Source organism: Pagrus major, chromosome 17, assembly GCF_040436345.1.
Source record: "Pagrus major chromosome 17, Pma_NU_1.0".
NCBI classification, from domain to species: domain Eukaryota; kingdom Metazoa; phylum Chordata; class Actinopteri; order Spariformes; family Sparidae; genus Pagrus; species Pagrus major.
The window spans coordinates 25,269,410-25,283,088 of NC_133231.1; the positions used below are offsets into that span (position 1 = coordinate 25,269,410).

Here is a 13,679-nt window from a genome sequence, read left to right on the forward strand (position 1 = left end):
TGTTGGTTGGAGCTGAAGACTACAAGGTTTGGATATGAAACAATCTGGAGGTGTCAGCACAAATTGTCATCTGAAATGTTATTTTGCAATGTGTGTGTATTGTGTTTGATTTCCAAAAGGTGGAGGTATATTAATGATGTGTTTCTCATGAATATCATCAGATATACCGTGTCTATCATAAAGCAGGAGGTGGAGACAGTTTCATACTATGGTACAATCTCATTTGATTTTCTTATATAAGTGACATCTGTTTGGGAATTCATTTTAAAACAGCTAAAAGACACTTTAATTACCACTTTAGGCAAAATTATTGTTTTAAGTGATACAGTGCAAAATGAAACAGTAAAGCAATAATGAATGAATAATGAAAAGCTGCATTTTCTTTAGATGTTGGACTTCAGGGTGTTTGAAGACTGAAAACAATATTTAACTCAGCAAAACTGAAGAGTAATAAACTGAAAAAATACATCCTCATATTTCAGAGGAAAACATTGTGGGTGCTTATTATGATGTAATATGCAGTTTAAAAATAATTAAAAAATAATGACCTTATGTTTCATGCAAAGTCACGTATAAAACATATCAGTGCTTAAATGTAAAACTGTCCAGAGTGTGTTTGTTTGGTTTGAGGAGTAAAGAGGGAAGTGATCTGACTGTGATCTGAACAACACTTCAGACTGGAGGAGGACTAACGGAAAGTACCTTATCTTCTTCAGGCTGCTGGACGAGCTGAAGGTAGAAGATGTGGCTGGATTTTACACTTCCTGTGTTTTCACATCTTCAGAGATACTGAAACAGACACCGACGTACAGACGGAAGAAGAGGTGAGTTTTATTTCCAGTCCAGCTTGAAGAGAGCAGAGCTGCTTCACGGTTAAACTGTCAATTTAACAACAGTGGACGAACTTCAGCTCAAACTACTGAAGCTACAAGTTGTTTTCAAAACGGTAATAAACCACAACATTTGTATTACTTTGTAGCACTTTTAGCTGTTAGCTGGCACCGTCTGTTAGCAAAGTGTCAGCTACTCTAAACTGTCTCATTAGTGTCAGACTCAGGGGTGAAAGTAGATTTAAATTCTTACAGGTGTAGTAGTGCCGAAAAACGCTCTGTGGCTCAACATCTTAATCTTAATTATGTTTTTATATTAAAGGTGCTCTGTGGAACTCTGTGTTCATTCATTTATGATTTTACAACACCGGGGTATTAAAAAAACGAAACTGAACTCGAGTCTCTTTATGCTACATCACAGATTAATAAAACTAGAGTGTAGAGTGACCAGTTGTGATCAAATCTCACTTCCACCTTCTATACAAGGAACCTAAAAAAGAGAGAAGGGTCATTATGTCACTGAATCTGTCTTTGGGGCCAAACTGTGGTCACAGCTGTATTGAAGTCTATACGAGATGTACTGAGAAACACATGAGATGAGGCACTCGACAACGAGCAAAAAGTCACACTGTCGCTGAAAATCTGACCCGAGTCCTTCGCAAAAGGAATCCACAATACAGCAGCTTTAAAAACTTAAACAAATCATCTGCAGGCTTGTATAGTCATTTTTTTAAGTCACATTTCAGTCTGCTCACATATGTCCAATTAAAAATGTAAACATATAATGCATGTAAATTGCTACAAATAGAGCATGGAGCTCCTTTAATATTTATCAGTCTTAGTCCTGGCAGGCATTTAAAACAATACACAGGTGCTGTATATTTCCACAAATACATTAGTCTACATAAATTGACCTTTTATGGACTTTTAACTGTTTCCCAGCTTTTCTGTTTGACCCTGTTGACGCATTTTGATAATGATTGCCCTATGATTGCATAATGATTTCCAAAGAAGAGGCCTGCATTACACCTTCAATAAATAGTTTTGTGTTCATACTGTTATCCAATAAGGCATCACTCACAGAGTAAGAGTTATAATTAAAGGGGTTTATTAATGTGGATAAATAGTGCATTAATCAAACCAAATATCAGAAAATGAATATATTAATTTGCATTTGTTTAAAATTTGTCATTAGAAAAGCTTAAAAAAGGTTTCAACAGGCTGCTGAAATGAGTGGCACATCCACATTTGCTGGTTTTAAAATCTGAAGCCCTCCCGCAGACACTCGATCCAGTCAGTAACGGGTGTAAGTGGAGAATGATTTCTTCCTTCCGGTCTCGGGCCTGGAGCTGAGGCAGAGGAAACTTGAGTGAGTCAGGCCGTCCAAGGCATCAGAGGACAAACGAACATTGCACAACCAAATTATCTACAAGTGACACTGTTAAAGTGGCACATTCAGTTCAGTTTATTTATAGATATTTATAATATACAACATATGCTGCTCTACAGTCACCAGGAGAGTGCAACCAAACTTTTTCCAAAAACAACACATACCTTGAGGCAGTGCTGGGCTGGCCTCCGATAGGATACAGTCTGACTTCTTTCAAAACCTCAGCGTAAGCAGTGGCGTATCGAGTCAAAGAATCCTACAAATGAAAAGAAATGTGTGTTATTATTAAAGCTCTTACTACACAATTTATAATTAATTAGATAAAACACATCATTTCCTCTCTTTAGGGGCAGTTTGAGTAGATAACGATACAAATAACACCACTATCAATTGGCTAAGGACAAAAAAAATGTAAAATAAAATAAAATTATGATGTCACAGTGGAGTTAACCCTTGACCTTTTGGATATACATTTTTTCACTTCACTTTCACTCATTTTATCCTAATGGACATCGATGGAAAAATGTTTCGTCATACTTATCATATGAATTGTGACCATTCAAATCTAATCAGTTCATCACTGAGTACATGTGGATGTTTTGTGCCAAGTTTAAAGAAATTCCCTCAAGGTGTTCTTGAGATTCACGTTTACAAGAATGAGACGTAGCGACAAGCTGACAAGCCAAAAACATAATGCCTCTCACCATGGCCATCGCAAGCTTGGAGGCATGAAAATATCACTTTATGAGAAATGAGGGGCTGCATTTGAGTAAGAGGTTGTTGCAGGATGTCGCTTCTGCCAGAACGACTTGCAGGGGAAGGCACGCAGGGCGCGGCTACCTCAACTCTGCTTTGTCGAGACGACCTTGTAGGTTGAACAGGTTTCATTCATAATAACTTTTGTGAACTTGTTTGGTAGGTGTGTGCCATATGATATTGTTCATGATAATACCGGTATATATAAAAAAAAAATCATATCATGATAATGGCAAAACTCCAGAGAGGCACCAGGTCGAGTACGAGGTCCCTACACTGTGCAGACAGCATCTCCTTTTCTTTCTTTTTTTTTTTGCAGTACCTTGTGAGCCATTAGTGGGTTCTGATACTTTGTGTGCTTTCGCTGCTCCCGGTGGGTGGCCACCACATAAACAGCGTAGCCCACATCGTTCTCCAGCAGCCACTTGAAGGTTTGACCTTTGTACTGGCCAAACTGAATGATGAACCGGCTCAGAACGAGCCTAGCATTATAAGGCTCCCCGCCCTCAGAGCGAACGCGGGCCTTCGCATCAGCCTCCACCTCTTCTGGCTTCTTCACAGGAGGACCTCCCTGTCCAGTAGCCTGTAAGGGATACTGGTCTGCCACAAAGTTCAGAGCCTCCTGTGAGGGCTGTTTCTTCAAGTCCCCACTCGAAGTCTTAGGGAGGACAGGGTCACCATTCTAAAGGAGAGAAGCAAAAACGAAAACACCAGCGAGTATTATTTTTAATTAACCAGCCGCATGTTAAAGAGAATCTTTGAATTTCAGTGTGTGAAGTTCAACTTACGTCCACAGAGACTTTGGTTTTTGATTCTGTGGAGAAAGAAAATAGGATGGTGAAAGGTTGTTGTAAGATATTCTTAGGAGGTTTCTGAGTGCAGCATTCATTGAAACGGTACAATCTTCCAACATATACACACTCATACACCTAAAAATCCACTGCCTGGTATAGTGACTCACTGAGACTTCTTTGGTGATATAAAGACGGAGGAGACATAACTTTTCATTTTGAAGTTTAGTCTTTGGGATTAAAATATGTTTTAGGACCACCACATTGATGGAAACCATAAATAACAACATTAATTACTTACAGGGGCACTGTGTAGTTTTTGGATGCTTACCTACTACCTGTACCTATTTATTTTCCTTTTTCCATATATATATATATTTCTGCAATGATTCTACATTATTGTGCCTATTTCAGGGTTCATACAGCTTTTTTAAGCATGACATTCAAACGCTTTCAAGATACTAGAACCAAAAATGTCCAAATTCTGGATGACTGTATCATCACACCTAAATTGTTACTAAAAATCTGCAAAAAAGAACGAAAGAGGAACATCGTTTGGAGCCATTTTACAGCTGTACATCAAAACGTTGCGAGCTGTGATGTGGCTGAGCTGTTCGCTACTATAACAACACCACAGCCTTGTTTAAACATAAAAAAATAAAAAAAACATGAGAAAGAACTCAGCAAAGGAGGCAGGCAGGGGAAGGAAGTGCCTCATCAGCACCCAGACAGTTCACAGGCAGAGTCTTTTGATAGGCAGGGAATATCCAGGCATATACAGTGCAATTAATAAAAGTCAAACTGATTAAATATAGTGTAAGATGAGTTTTATTTTTGCAAAAATGTGTTTTGTTTTAGTATAAGTTTTTTAGTTTAGTTATATACATACTTATATATACTTATTTTAGTATTATCAGCTAAAAGTCAAAAATAAAACTTAGAAAATTGGCCCTGTGACTGATATATTATTAGATAATTTATCATTAGATCATCAATTCTGTGGTAGCTGTAATTACTTTATATACTAATAGGTTCAGTGTTTCCTGGGTCCTCCAAAGGTTCACAAGATACATCTGAGGGGTGCTGAGATTATTCAGTAGAAAATAAGAAGTTCTGCAACACAAATTTGTGTTATTTTCCCTGAACTTTAGTCTAATCTTGGCTTTTATGTGGAATATTTCAGATCTTTTTTTACCTCTATGAGCCTCAGATATCTATTTAAATTAAACTATATGAGGACTTATTTGGATAAATATACATATTGAACACAAGCTATACAGGTTAATACCTTTAAGACTTTTTAATACTTTTTAACACCCTGACAATGAATGTATAGCCTGTTTAAGGATCGAAGTGGTGAAGTATGAGGAGCCTGGATGACTATTACGCACAGCCTCCCGCAGGAGGCCTGTGATGGTCTCTGGATGTTTTCAGTCGTCGTGCTCCACGTGTTTACTCACCCAGCCTCTGTGCTGCTTCGTTGCAGTGAATCTGCCTCAGTAAATCCAGAGCCACATGAAGAGCTTTGGGCTCGGTGAAGGTTTCCACCAGGAGTTGTGTTATCTCCCCGGGACCTTTATCCTCCACGGCGCTGCGTAGGACCCGCGGCTCTTCCCTGCGATCAAGCAGCTCGTCACAAAACTTTTCAAAGTTACTCTTACTCAGATTCGCCAGCTCGTCCCCTATAGCCCGTTTGATTGTAATGACCATCTCTCATCGGCCTGCGGCGTCTTTATTTTGCTCTGTGTTGGTAAATACGGCGACCCAGCGGCAGGACTCGCGCTATTCAGGTAAAACTAGATGGGTTTAGGCAGCTTAGTTAAATTCCGCGCCAAAGAGTACCAGTCACGTCACCTTCGGTTTGAATTAACCCGATGTAGTGCCGAAAAACGACTGCCCCCGACGGGAAGGTGCATCAGTTCAGAGAAAGTGGGCGTAGGTCTGTTACGGCTCAGCTGGCAGACGCAGCACCGAGAGAAATGTTTTTTTTACTGTGCAGTCCTGTAGCCCAAGTGAAGAGGCTACGGAAAAAGAACGGCGCAGATAAAAAAAGTAACCTGATGTTTCCATAATGTGGCTAGTTGTCAACAATCGATGAGGGTAGATGCTTTACCTTGCCAATATCCCTGTTTCAGTGATTTTATAAGGAGGATTAGGAAATCAATACAGAAAAGAATGCAGGAGTGTTTCCACGTCACATTAGAAAGCAATCATATAACACATACTGAGAAATTAGTAAGTGCGATCAGAGGTGGGTAATAACGATTTACATTTACTTCATTACATTTACTTAAGTAACTTTTTGGATAACTTGTACTTTTAAGAGCATAATTATGAATACAATAATGCAGTATATATAGAACTGCAGGCTAACTGTAACGGATTGCCTTTACATTCTGCATAACATTCTCTGTGTTTGCCAGGTGCATGTACAGTGAATTTGGTCAATATCACTCCTCCCAATCCAGAGTTACAGGGTGCAGTCACTTTTTGGCAGGCCCTGCCGAAAAGTGACTGCACTAATAATAGTAGAGGACTGCATGCATGACTGCACTACATTAATAGTAGAGGAAACCAGGTGCAAAGACAGTGAATTTGGTCAATATCACTCCTTGCAATAAGGACTTACAGGGTGCAGTCACTTTTCGGCAGGCCCTGCCAAAAAGTGACTGCACCCTGTAACTCTGGATTGGGGGGGTTACATTCTCTGTCTTTTCAGCATTAATAGTAGAGGAAACCAGGTGCATGTACAGTGAATTTGGTCAATATCACTGTGTCACTGTGCAGTCATTTTTTGGCTTGGCCCTGCCGAAAAGTGACTGCATTGCAGGGAGTGATATTGACCAAATTCACTGTACACCTGGCAAACACAAAGAATGTTATGCAGAAGAGAGAGAGAGAGAGAGAGCAGGTGAGTTGTACTTTCAGTCCAGCTTGAAGACTTCTCGTTAACACCGGAGAGCAGAGCTGCTTCACGGTTAAACTGTTTAAATAAAACGTTGAGCGGTTTTCTGCAATTTAACAACAGTGGACGGACTTCAGCTCAAACTACTGATGCTACTATGAGGTAATAAACCATAACATTTGTATTACTTTGACTGTCAGAGCTCTGCCTCCTCCTCACAGCAGTCTGACACTAGTGAGACAGTTTAGAGGAGCTGACACTTTGCTAACAGACGGTGACAGCTGCTTTAACAAGATGGTTGAGTTGTTGTTGTATTTAGGAAGACGACAACTAACGTGAATAGTGTGTGTGTGTGTGTGTGAGAGAGACAGAGAGAGGGTAAAACGGCCATGCTAGCTCAATTAGCCTAGCATTGATGAGGAAGTAGCAGCAGCACAGAGCTGTCCTGTCTGTTGGAGGTTTCCAGGAGACTCTGAATGTGAGAAATGTACTTTTCATTACTTCCTCTGTTAGTTTTTAGAAGTAAACTCTGATTGATGCACTCCTTCAGAGAAACTTGTTTTTCCTGGGATGTTAGTCGATTAACCGAACATGAATTGGTAACTATTATAATAATCAGCAGAAGTCCTAAATATTCTCTTGTTTAAGCTTCTCCACTGACAGGATTTGCTGCTTTTCTCTTTCATGTCACTTGAAATTAAATATTTTTGCTATTTGGACTAATGTTTTTGCCCTTAGGAAATCAATATTGCCATTTTTCACAGTTTTCTGACATATTTCTGACTGAACAAGTATCAGTTGATCAATCAATAATCAGCAGATCAATCTACAATGAAAATAATAACCACATGCAGCCCTTCTTTAATCACGTGTCCTATCTGACTGATCTGACTTAAGTAACTGTGTCTTTAGTTCAGGTTACAATAGTTAAAAATGATACTTTACTACACTACAACAAACTGCTTTGTACCTTTATGGTGGATCAAAGATGTGCATCATTATGTGCCATGTACTATTTTGTTCTGGTGCCTTTATAACCTGTTTCTCATTGACACATTCCTTTGTGCAAACTTAAATGTTTTTTTGACCATTTGTAGTAAGTGAGCCTGACAATGTGTGGAGTGTACATGTTTTAATTAATAACTTGTATCTTGCTTTCTTTGTGCTCTGATTGTTATAGCAAGACAACATTTTGTTTACTATTTATATGTACAATATATGAGATAACAGAGGTATGCAGAAAGTTAAAGAGCAGTACATTGTCCTGAAGTCTACATTTTTCTTAAACTCTTTGCAGCTGCTTGATCCTCAGCGGCAGCGACTGATGTAAATACAATGGCAGAAGGTAGGTGCACAGGTATTATATATACAGTCATCTCACTAAATGTCTGTTACTCACTGAGTTCAGGTTGTCGACAACAAGCCAAATTTAAACAGAGAATCTGACTGTAAAACTTATTTCCAAGTTCAGTCAGTCAAGTTTTTATCTCCAATAGATGATCTACAGTAGAACAGAAGACTGGAAGAGAATACAACTTTATTTTACATCAAAGAAGGCATTTGTTTGTTGCATGTGTGAAAACAGAGTTCATAGTACTTTTTAAAGACAGATCTATTGTAAAACAGTTTTAATTTTCCCTAATTTTGTTTCAGCTGCAGGACCCTCAACTGGAGGAGCTGGTGTAGATACCAAACCAGATGGTAGGTGTACAGCTAGTATGATGCCCCCCTCTGTAAATGCCTTGTAGTCTGTCTGTCAGTCACGGATCAGATTGTTTAGAAATCCAGAATCTGACGATAAACTTACTTTGTAATTTACTACGTGGTTGGATATTTAAAACAGGCTGAACTTGAGTTTGTTCTGAAAAGATTCATGAGAGGAAAAGTGGTTGCTGATAAATGCTGCGTGGTATTATTGAATTGTTATAGCAATTCATGATGTATTGTTGTAAGCTTGGGAACCCCTGCTCTACATCACTGTTGTATGAGTCATGCTGAACAACACTAAGTAAAAATGATTTAATGAATGCAGTACACACACAGTTAGACTAAATCATGTTTACAAAATCTTTTTAAATTGTCGGTTCTTAATATTTGATGATCATCTAAACTTTGATACAGAAAGTAGAGGTTAGATAGCCTCTTGTAATGAAACCTGTATATTAAGTGGCTTCATGTTCTTTTCAAATCCAATCAGTCATTGTAGAATAATTTTTACCTTCTTTCCTCAGATGAACACTTTGTGGATAAACATCAATCTGATCAAGAGAGTGAGCAATGTTCAACACATTTTGGATGAGCTCCTCCGCCAAAATGTCATCCAACAAGAGAGTTATGATGAAGTCAAGACTCTGCCCACTGCTGAGGAGAAGATGAGGGAGCTCATCAGTGGGCCACTGAAATCCAGTGTTCAAGGAAAAGTGATCTTCTATGATATCCTGATTGAAAATCAGCCACTTCTGATACAAGACCTCATCAGAATGGATGCTGAAGTGAGTAAATCTTAGTTATATAAATCATTATATTGGCAGTGTGGATAGTTTAGGTTGGGTCTCTCATGTAATCACTGTTTTAGGGGCTCAAATGGTGAATACAACTGAAGGTCAAATTTTAAGTGAATATGATGTAAATTTTATAAAACTGCACAGTATATTGTTTCAGCAATGACATCACAGTGTGTGCAATAGTCACATTACAGGACTTGTGATGTCAGCAAATGAACTGAAACACTTCCTGCTACAGCTTTTTTGTGGCTTGATACTAAAGGAAAAATCACATGGATCTTATTTCCCATAAACTAACCTACAAGAGAAGTCTGCCTGATAGAGCACCATCTACTCTGATTTAAGGGTTCTTGGATATGAAGAGTTTGTTGCTTGTGATTGACATGTGGGCGTTAAGTCGCCAGTGTTTTTTGGTCAGTGGAGGAGGGATACACCAGGTTTCCTGGGCATCATATCATGTTGTAAAGATGTGTCATTGTAGCCAGCTCATGGTAAAACTTGAGCCTTGCTTCCTCTGTCTGTGTCAGGAGGAGGAATCATCTGGCGGATGTATATTTTTCACAGTTGGTGTTTCTTAAGGAGTTGCTGGTCTGAGTGAAGCTGTTTTTGAGGGGATCAGCAATAAAACCTGGAGCAGACTTTTCGGTACTATCACTGAGGATGTGTTCAAGAAACTGCATCACAAGATGTATGTAGCAACCATGTCATTCTGGCTAGGCCAGTGACAGCCAGGAACAGACTGGTTGACGACCATGAACAGGGTGGTGACAGCTTGGAGAGACAGCAGACAGCACGGAAAGACAGCAACCGGGGCAGGAAGGGCCAGCAACCCGATCTGCATCTTCTGTGAGGAAGAACCCAAACCCAGCTACGAAAAGTCCCAGAGAAATATACCCCCAGGGGAGCCCGAGAGGGGGGAAGAATGAGTACCCCACATGGACCGATAACCAGGCAATGACCCATGCAAACGGACAACCGACAATGAATGCCATATGTGTATGTGGCAAGAGCTGCAAAAACCCACGGGGTCTGAAGATCCACCAGACCAAGATGGGATGTTTGGTGAATGCGCAGCCAGAGCAGCGCTCAAGGAACAGCCTCAGAGAGACGCAGGAGGAACCAGGCCGGGAATCAACCCACAGTGCCCAGAACCCCCACGCTCAAGATGCCCACGCGCCAGGCATTCCACAACACCAACGGCGGGTTAAGTGGCCTCCAGCCAGCAAAGGAAGTGAGTGGCGGCAATTCGATGAGGATGTTGACGGTATCCTGGAAGCTCCCATGAAGGGAGGGGCAGACAGGAAACTCCAAACAATGGCAACCATGATCATCAGCATTGCCACTGAAAGGTTTGGTTTAGAAGAGAAGCGGGCTGCCACAAACCAGTACTCCAAGAACCGCAGGGCAGAAAAGATCTCACAGCTACGTCAGGAACTTCGACTCTTGAAGAGGCAGTTCAAGTGAGCAAGCGAGGACGAGAAGCCAGGATTGGCAGAACTACGGGGTGTCCTTAGGAAGAAGCTACTGACCCTCCGTCGAGCAGAGTGGCACAGGAGGCGGGCTAAAGAGAGAGCCAAGAGGCGTGCTGCTAGGCCAGAAGCGCAGCGGCCACCTCACATGCTCAAAGGAGGAGGTAGACTCCTATCTCCACAACACCTACAGCGATGCAGCCCGGGAGGAGGACCTAGGCGAATGCAGAGGCCTGATCAATCCACCTGCTCCAACCACTGTCCTTAACACCAAAGTACCCAGTTGGAAAGAAATCCAAACTGTTATCAAGGCTGCCAGATCCAGCTCAGCACCTGGACCCAATGGTGTACCTTACCTGGTGTATAAAAGGTGCCCCAAGCTCTTGCAGCATCTGTGGAGGACCCTGAGGGTGATCTGGAGGAGGGGGAAGGTTGCCCAACAATGGAGATCCACGGAAGGGGTGTGGGTTCCAAAGGATGACAAGTCAACCACCATCGAGCAGTTTAGAACCATCTCACTGCTTAATGTCGAGGGGAAGATATTCTTCAGTATCCTTTCCCATCGGCTGTCAGACTACCTCCTAAAGAACCAGTGCATCGACACCTCTGTGCAAAAGGGGGGGATCTTAGGGGTTCCAGGGTGCCTTAAACACAGTGGAGTGGTAACACAACTGATCAGAGAGGCCCGTGAAGGGAAGGGAGACCTGGCTGTGCTATGGCTGGACCTAGCCAATGCGTACGGCTCCATACCCCACAAGCCAGTGGAGGTGGCATTGGAGAGGTACCATGTCCCGAGCAACATCAAAGTCCTCATCATGGATTATTATAACAGCTTTAATCTGAGGTTCATTTCCGGCACAGTTACATCAGAGCATCATCGACTGGAGAAAGGAATCATCACTGGATGCACCATTTCAGTGATACCCTTCGCCCTGGCCATGAACATGCTGGTCAAGTCTGGCGAGCCGGTGCTCCAATACAGGAAATCCAAGGACCTGAAAGTATCTCAAGCGGGCATTGAGGTGAAGACTGGCAGAAAGTGGAGGGCAAAGGAGGCCGTGGACCAGGCAGAATCACGGCTGCGTCACAAAGAGCTTGTGGGATCTGTGGCAACTGGCCGTGCAGGTCTGGGAACAATCCGACAATCCACTACAACAAACTTGAGGACAAGGAAAGGCGGGACCTGGTTCAACGCGAAGTGAGGGCTGGGGTCGAGGAACAGCGTGCAAGCCAGACGGTGGGATTGAGACAACAGGGCGCATGGACCAGATGGGAAGAAGCCATGAATAGGAAGATCTCGTGGCCTGTGTTGTGGAAGGCAGAACCCTACTGCATCTGCAAGGAAGCCGTCAAGCTGAAGGAGGCCTTACTGGCTTGGCTGGCCCAGGGGTCTCCTGAAGCTTCAGCAGTCACTGAAGCAAAAACCCTGGTGTGGGAGGAGTTTGGTGAGGCTATGGAGAAGGACTTTCGGTCGGCCTCAAGGAAGTTCTGGCAGACCATCCGACGACTCAGAAAAGGGAAGCGGGCCTCAGCCCCTCCTGTTTTCAATCGGGGAGGGGACCTGCTGAACCGGACTGGGGATATTGTCGGGCGGTGGAAGGAACACTTTGAGGACCTCCTGAACCCTGCTAACACGTCTTCTGAAACTGAGACAGAGCCTGAAGACTCAGGGGAAGACTCGTCCATATCCCTGGCAGAGGTCACTGAGGTAGTCAAGAAGCTCCCCAGTGGCAAGGCGCCAGGGGTGGATGAGATTCGCCCTGAGATGCTGAAGGCTCTGGACATTGTCGGGCTGTCATGGCTGACACGTCTTTTCAGTGTCGTGTGGAGGTCAGGGACGGTACCTCTGGAGTGGCAGTGGTGGTCCCCATTTTCAAAAAGGGGGACCGGAGGGTGTGTTCCAATTATAGGGGTATCACGCTGCTCAGCCTCCCTGGGAAAGTTTATTCCAGGGTGCTAGAAAGGAGGGTCCATCCGATCGTCGAACCTCTGATTCAGGAGGAACAATGCGGATTCCGCCCTGGCCACGGAACAGTGGATCAGCTCTTTACCCTTGCAGGCTTGCTGGAGGGGTCATGGGAGTTTGCCCATCCAGTCTTCATGTGTTTTGTAGACTTGGAGAAGGCCTACGACCGGGTCCCCCCGGAGTACTGTGTACTGAGGGAGTATAGGGTACCGGGGCCATTGGTACGAGCTATCCGGTCCGGAGAGTTGTGTCCGTATACTCGACACAAAGTCGAATACGCTTCCAGTGGGTGTTGGACTCCGCCAGGATCTGATCCTGATCTGATCCTGTTTGTGATATTCATGGACAGGATCTCAAGGCACAGTCATGGTGAGGAGAGTGTCCGGTATGGGAACCTCAGAATTACGCCTTTGCTTTTGCGGATGATGTGGTTCGGTTGGCTTCCTCAGCCCGTGACCTCCAGCAGGCATTGGGGCGGTTCGCAGCCGAGTGTGAAGCGGTCGGGAGAGGGTCAGCACCTCTAAGTCTGAGGTCATGGTTCTCTGCCGGAAAACGGTGGATTGCCCCCTCCGGTTGGGGAGTGAGCTCCTGACCCAAGCAAAGGAGTAAAAGTATCTCGGGGTCTTGTTCACGAGTGATGGGAGAATGGAGCATGAGGTGGACAGATGGCTTGGTGCGGCGTCTGCAGTATTGCGGACGTTGTACCGGGCCGTCGTGGTGAAGAAGGAGCTGAGCCGCAAGGCGAAGCTCTCGATTTACTGGTCCATCTATGTTCCAACCCTCACCTATGGCCACGAGCTGTGGGTAGTGACCGAAAGAACAAGATCGCGGTACAAGCGGCTGAAATGAGTTTCCTCCGTCGGGTGGCTGGGCTCAGCCTTAGGGATAGGGTGAGGAGCTCAGACATCCGGAGGGAGCTCGGAGTAGAGCCGCTGCTCCGTCATGTCGAGAGGAGCCAGTTGAGGTGGTTCGGGCATCTGATCAGGATGCCTCCTGGGCGCCTCCCCATGGCGGTTTTCTGGGCACGTCCAACTGGGAGGAGACCCCGGGGCAGACCCAGAACCCGCT

At 43.5% G+C, this 13,679-nt stretch overlaps 1 protein-coding gene, 1 long non-coding RNA gene and 1 pseudogene across 2 annotated transcripts; 2 read left to right on the top strand and 1 right to left on the bottom strand.

Annotated features, from left to right (window-relative positions):
• Positions 1-2,124: 2,124 nt before the first annotated feature.
• Positions 2,125-5,621, bottom strand: LOC141011510 (uncharacterized). Its single transcript, XM_073484672.1, has 5 exons — positions 5,228-5,621; positions 3,765-3,790; positions 3,299-3,658; positions 2,385-2,476; positions 2,125-2,179 (listed from the first exon to the last, which is right to left on the bottom strand). Exons 1-5 carry the CDS (start codon positions 5,475-5,477, stop codon positions 2,125-2,127), a joined length of 783 nt encoding a protein of 260 aa, XP_073340773.1. The 5' UTR covers positions 5,478-5,621.
• Positions 5,622-7,047: 1,426 nt separating this feature from the next.
• Positions 7,048-9,060, top strand: LOC141012594 (uncharacterized). The gene is made up of 4 exons (XR_012180395.1): positions 7,048-7,150; positions 7,970-8,017; positions 8,326-8,373; positions 8,904-9,060. It is a non-coding gene; the product is annotated as an uncharacterized lncRNA (long non-coding RNA).
• Positions 9,061-10,130: 1,070 nt separating this feature from the next.
• On the top strand, positions 10,131-11,847 carry LOC141011511 (uncharacterized; annotated as a pseudogene).
• Positions 11,848-13,679: the final 1,832 nt, after the last annotated feature.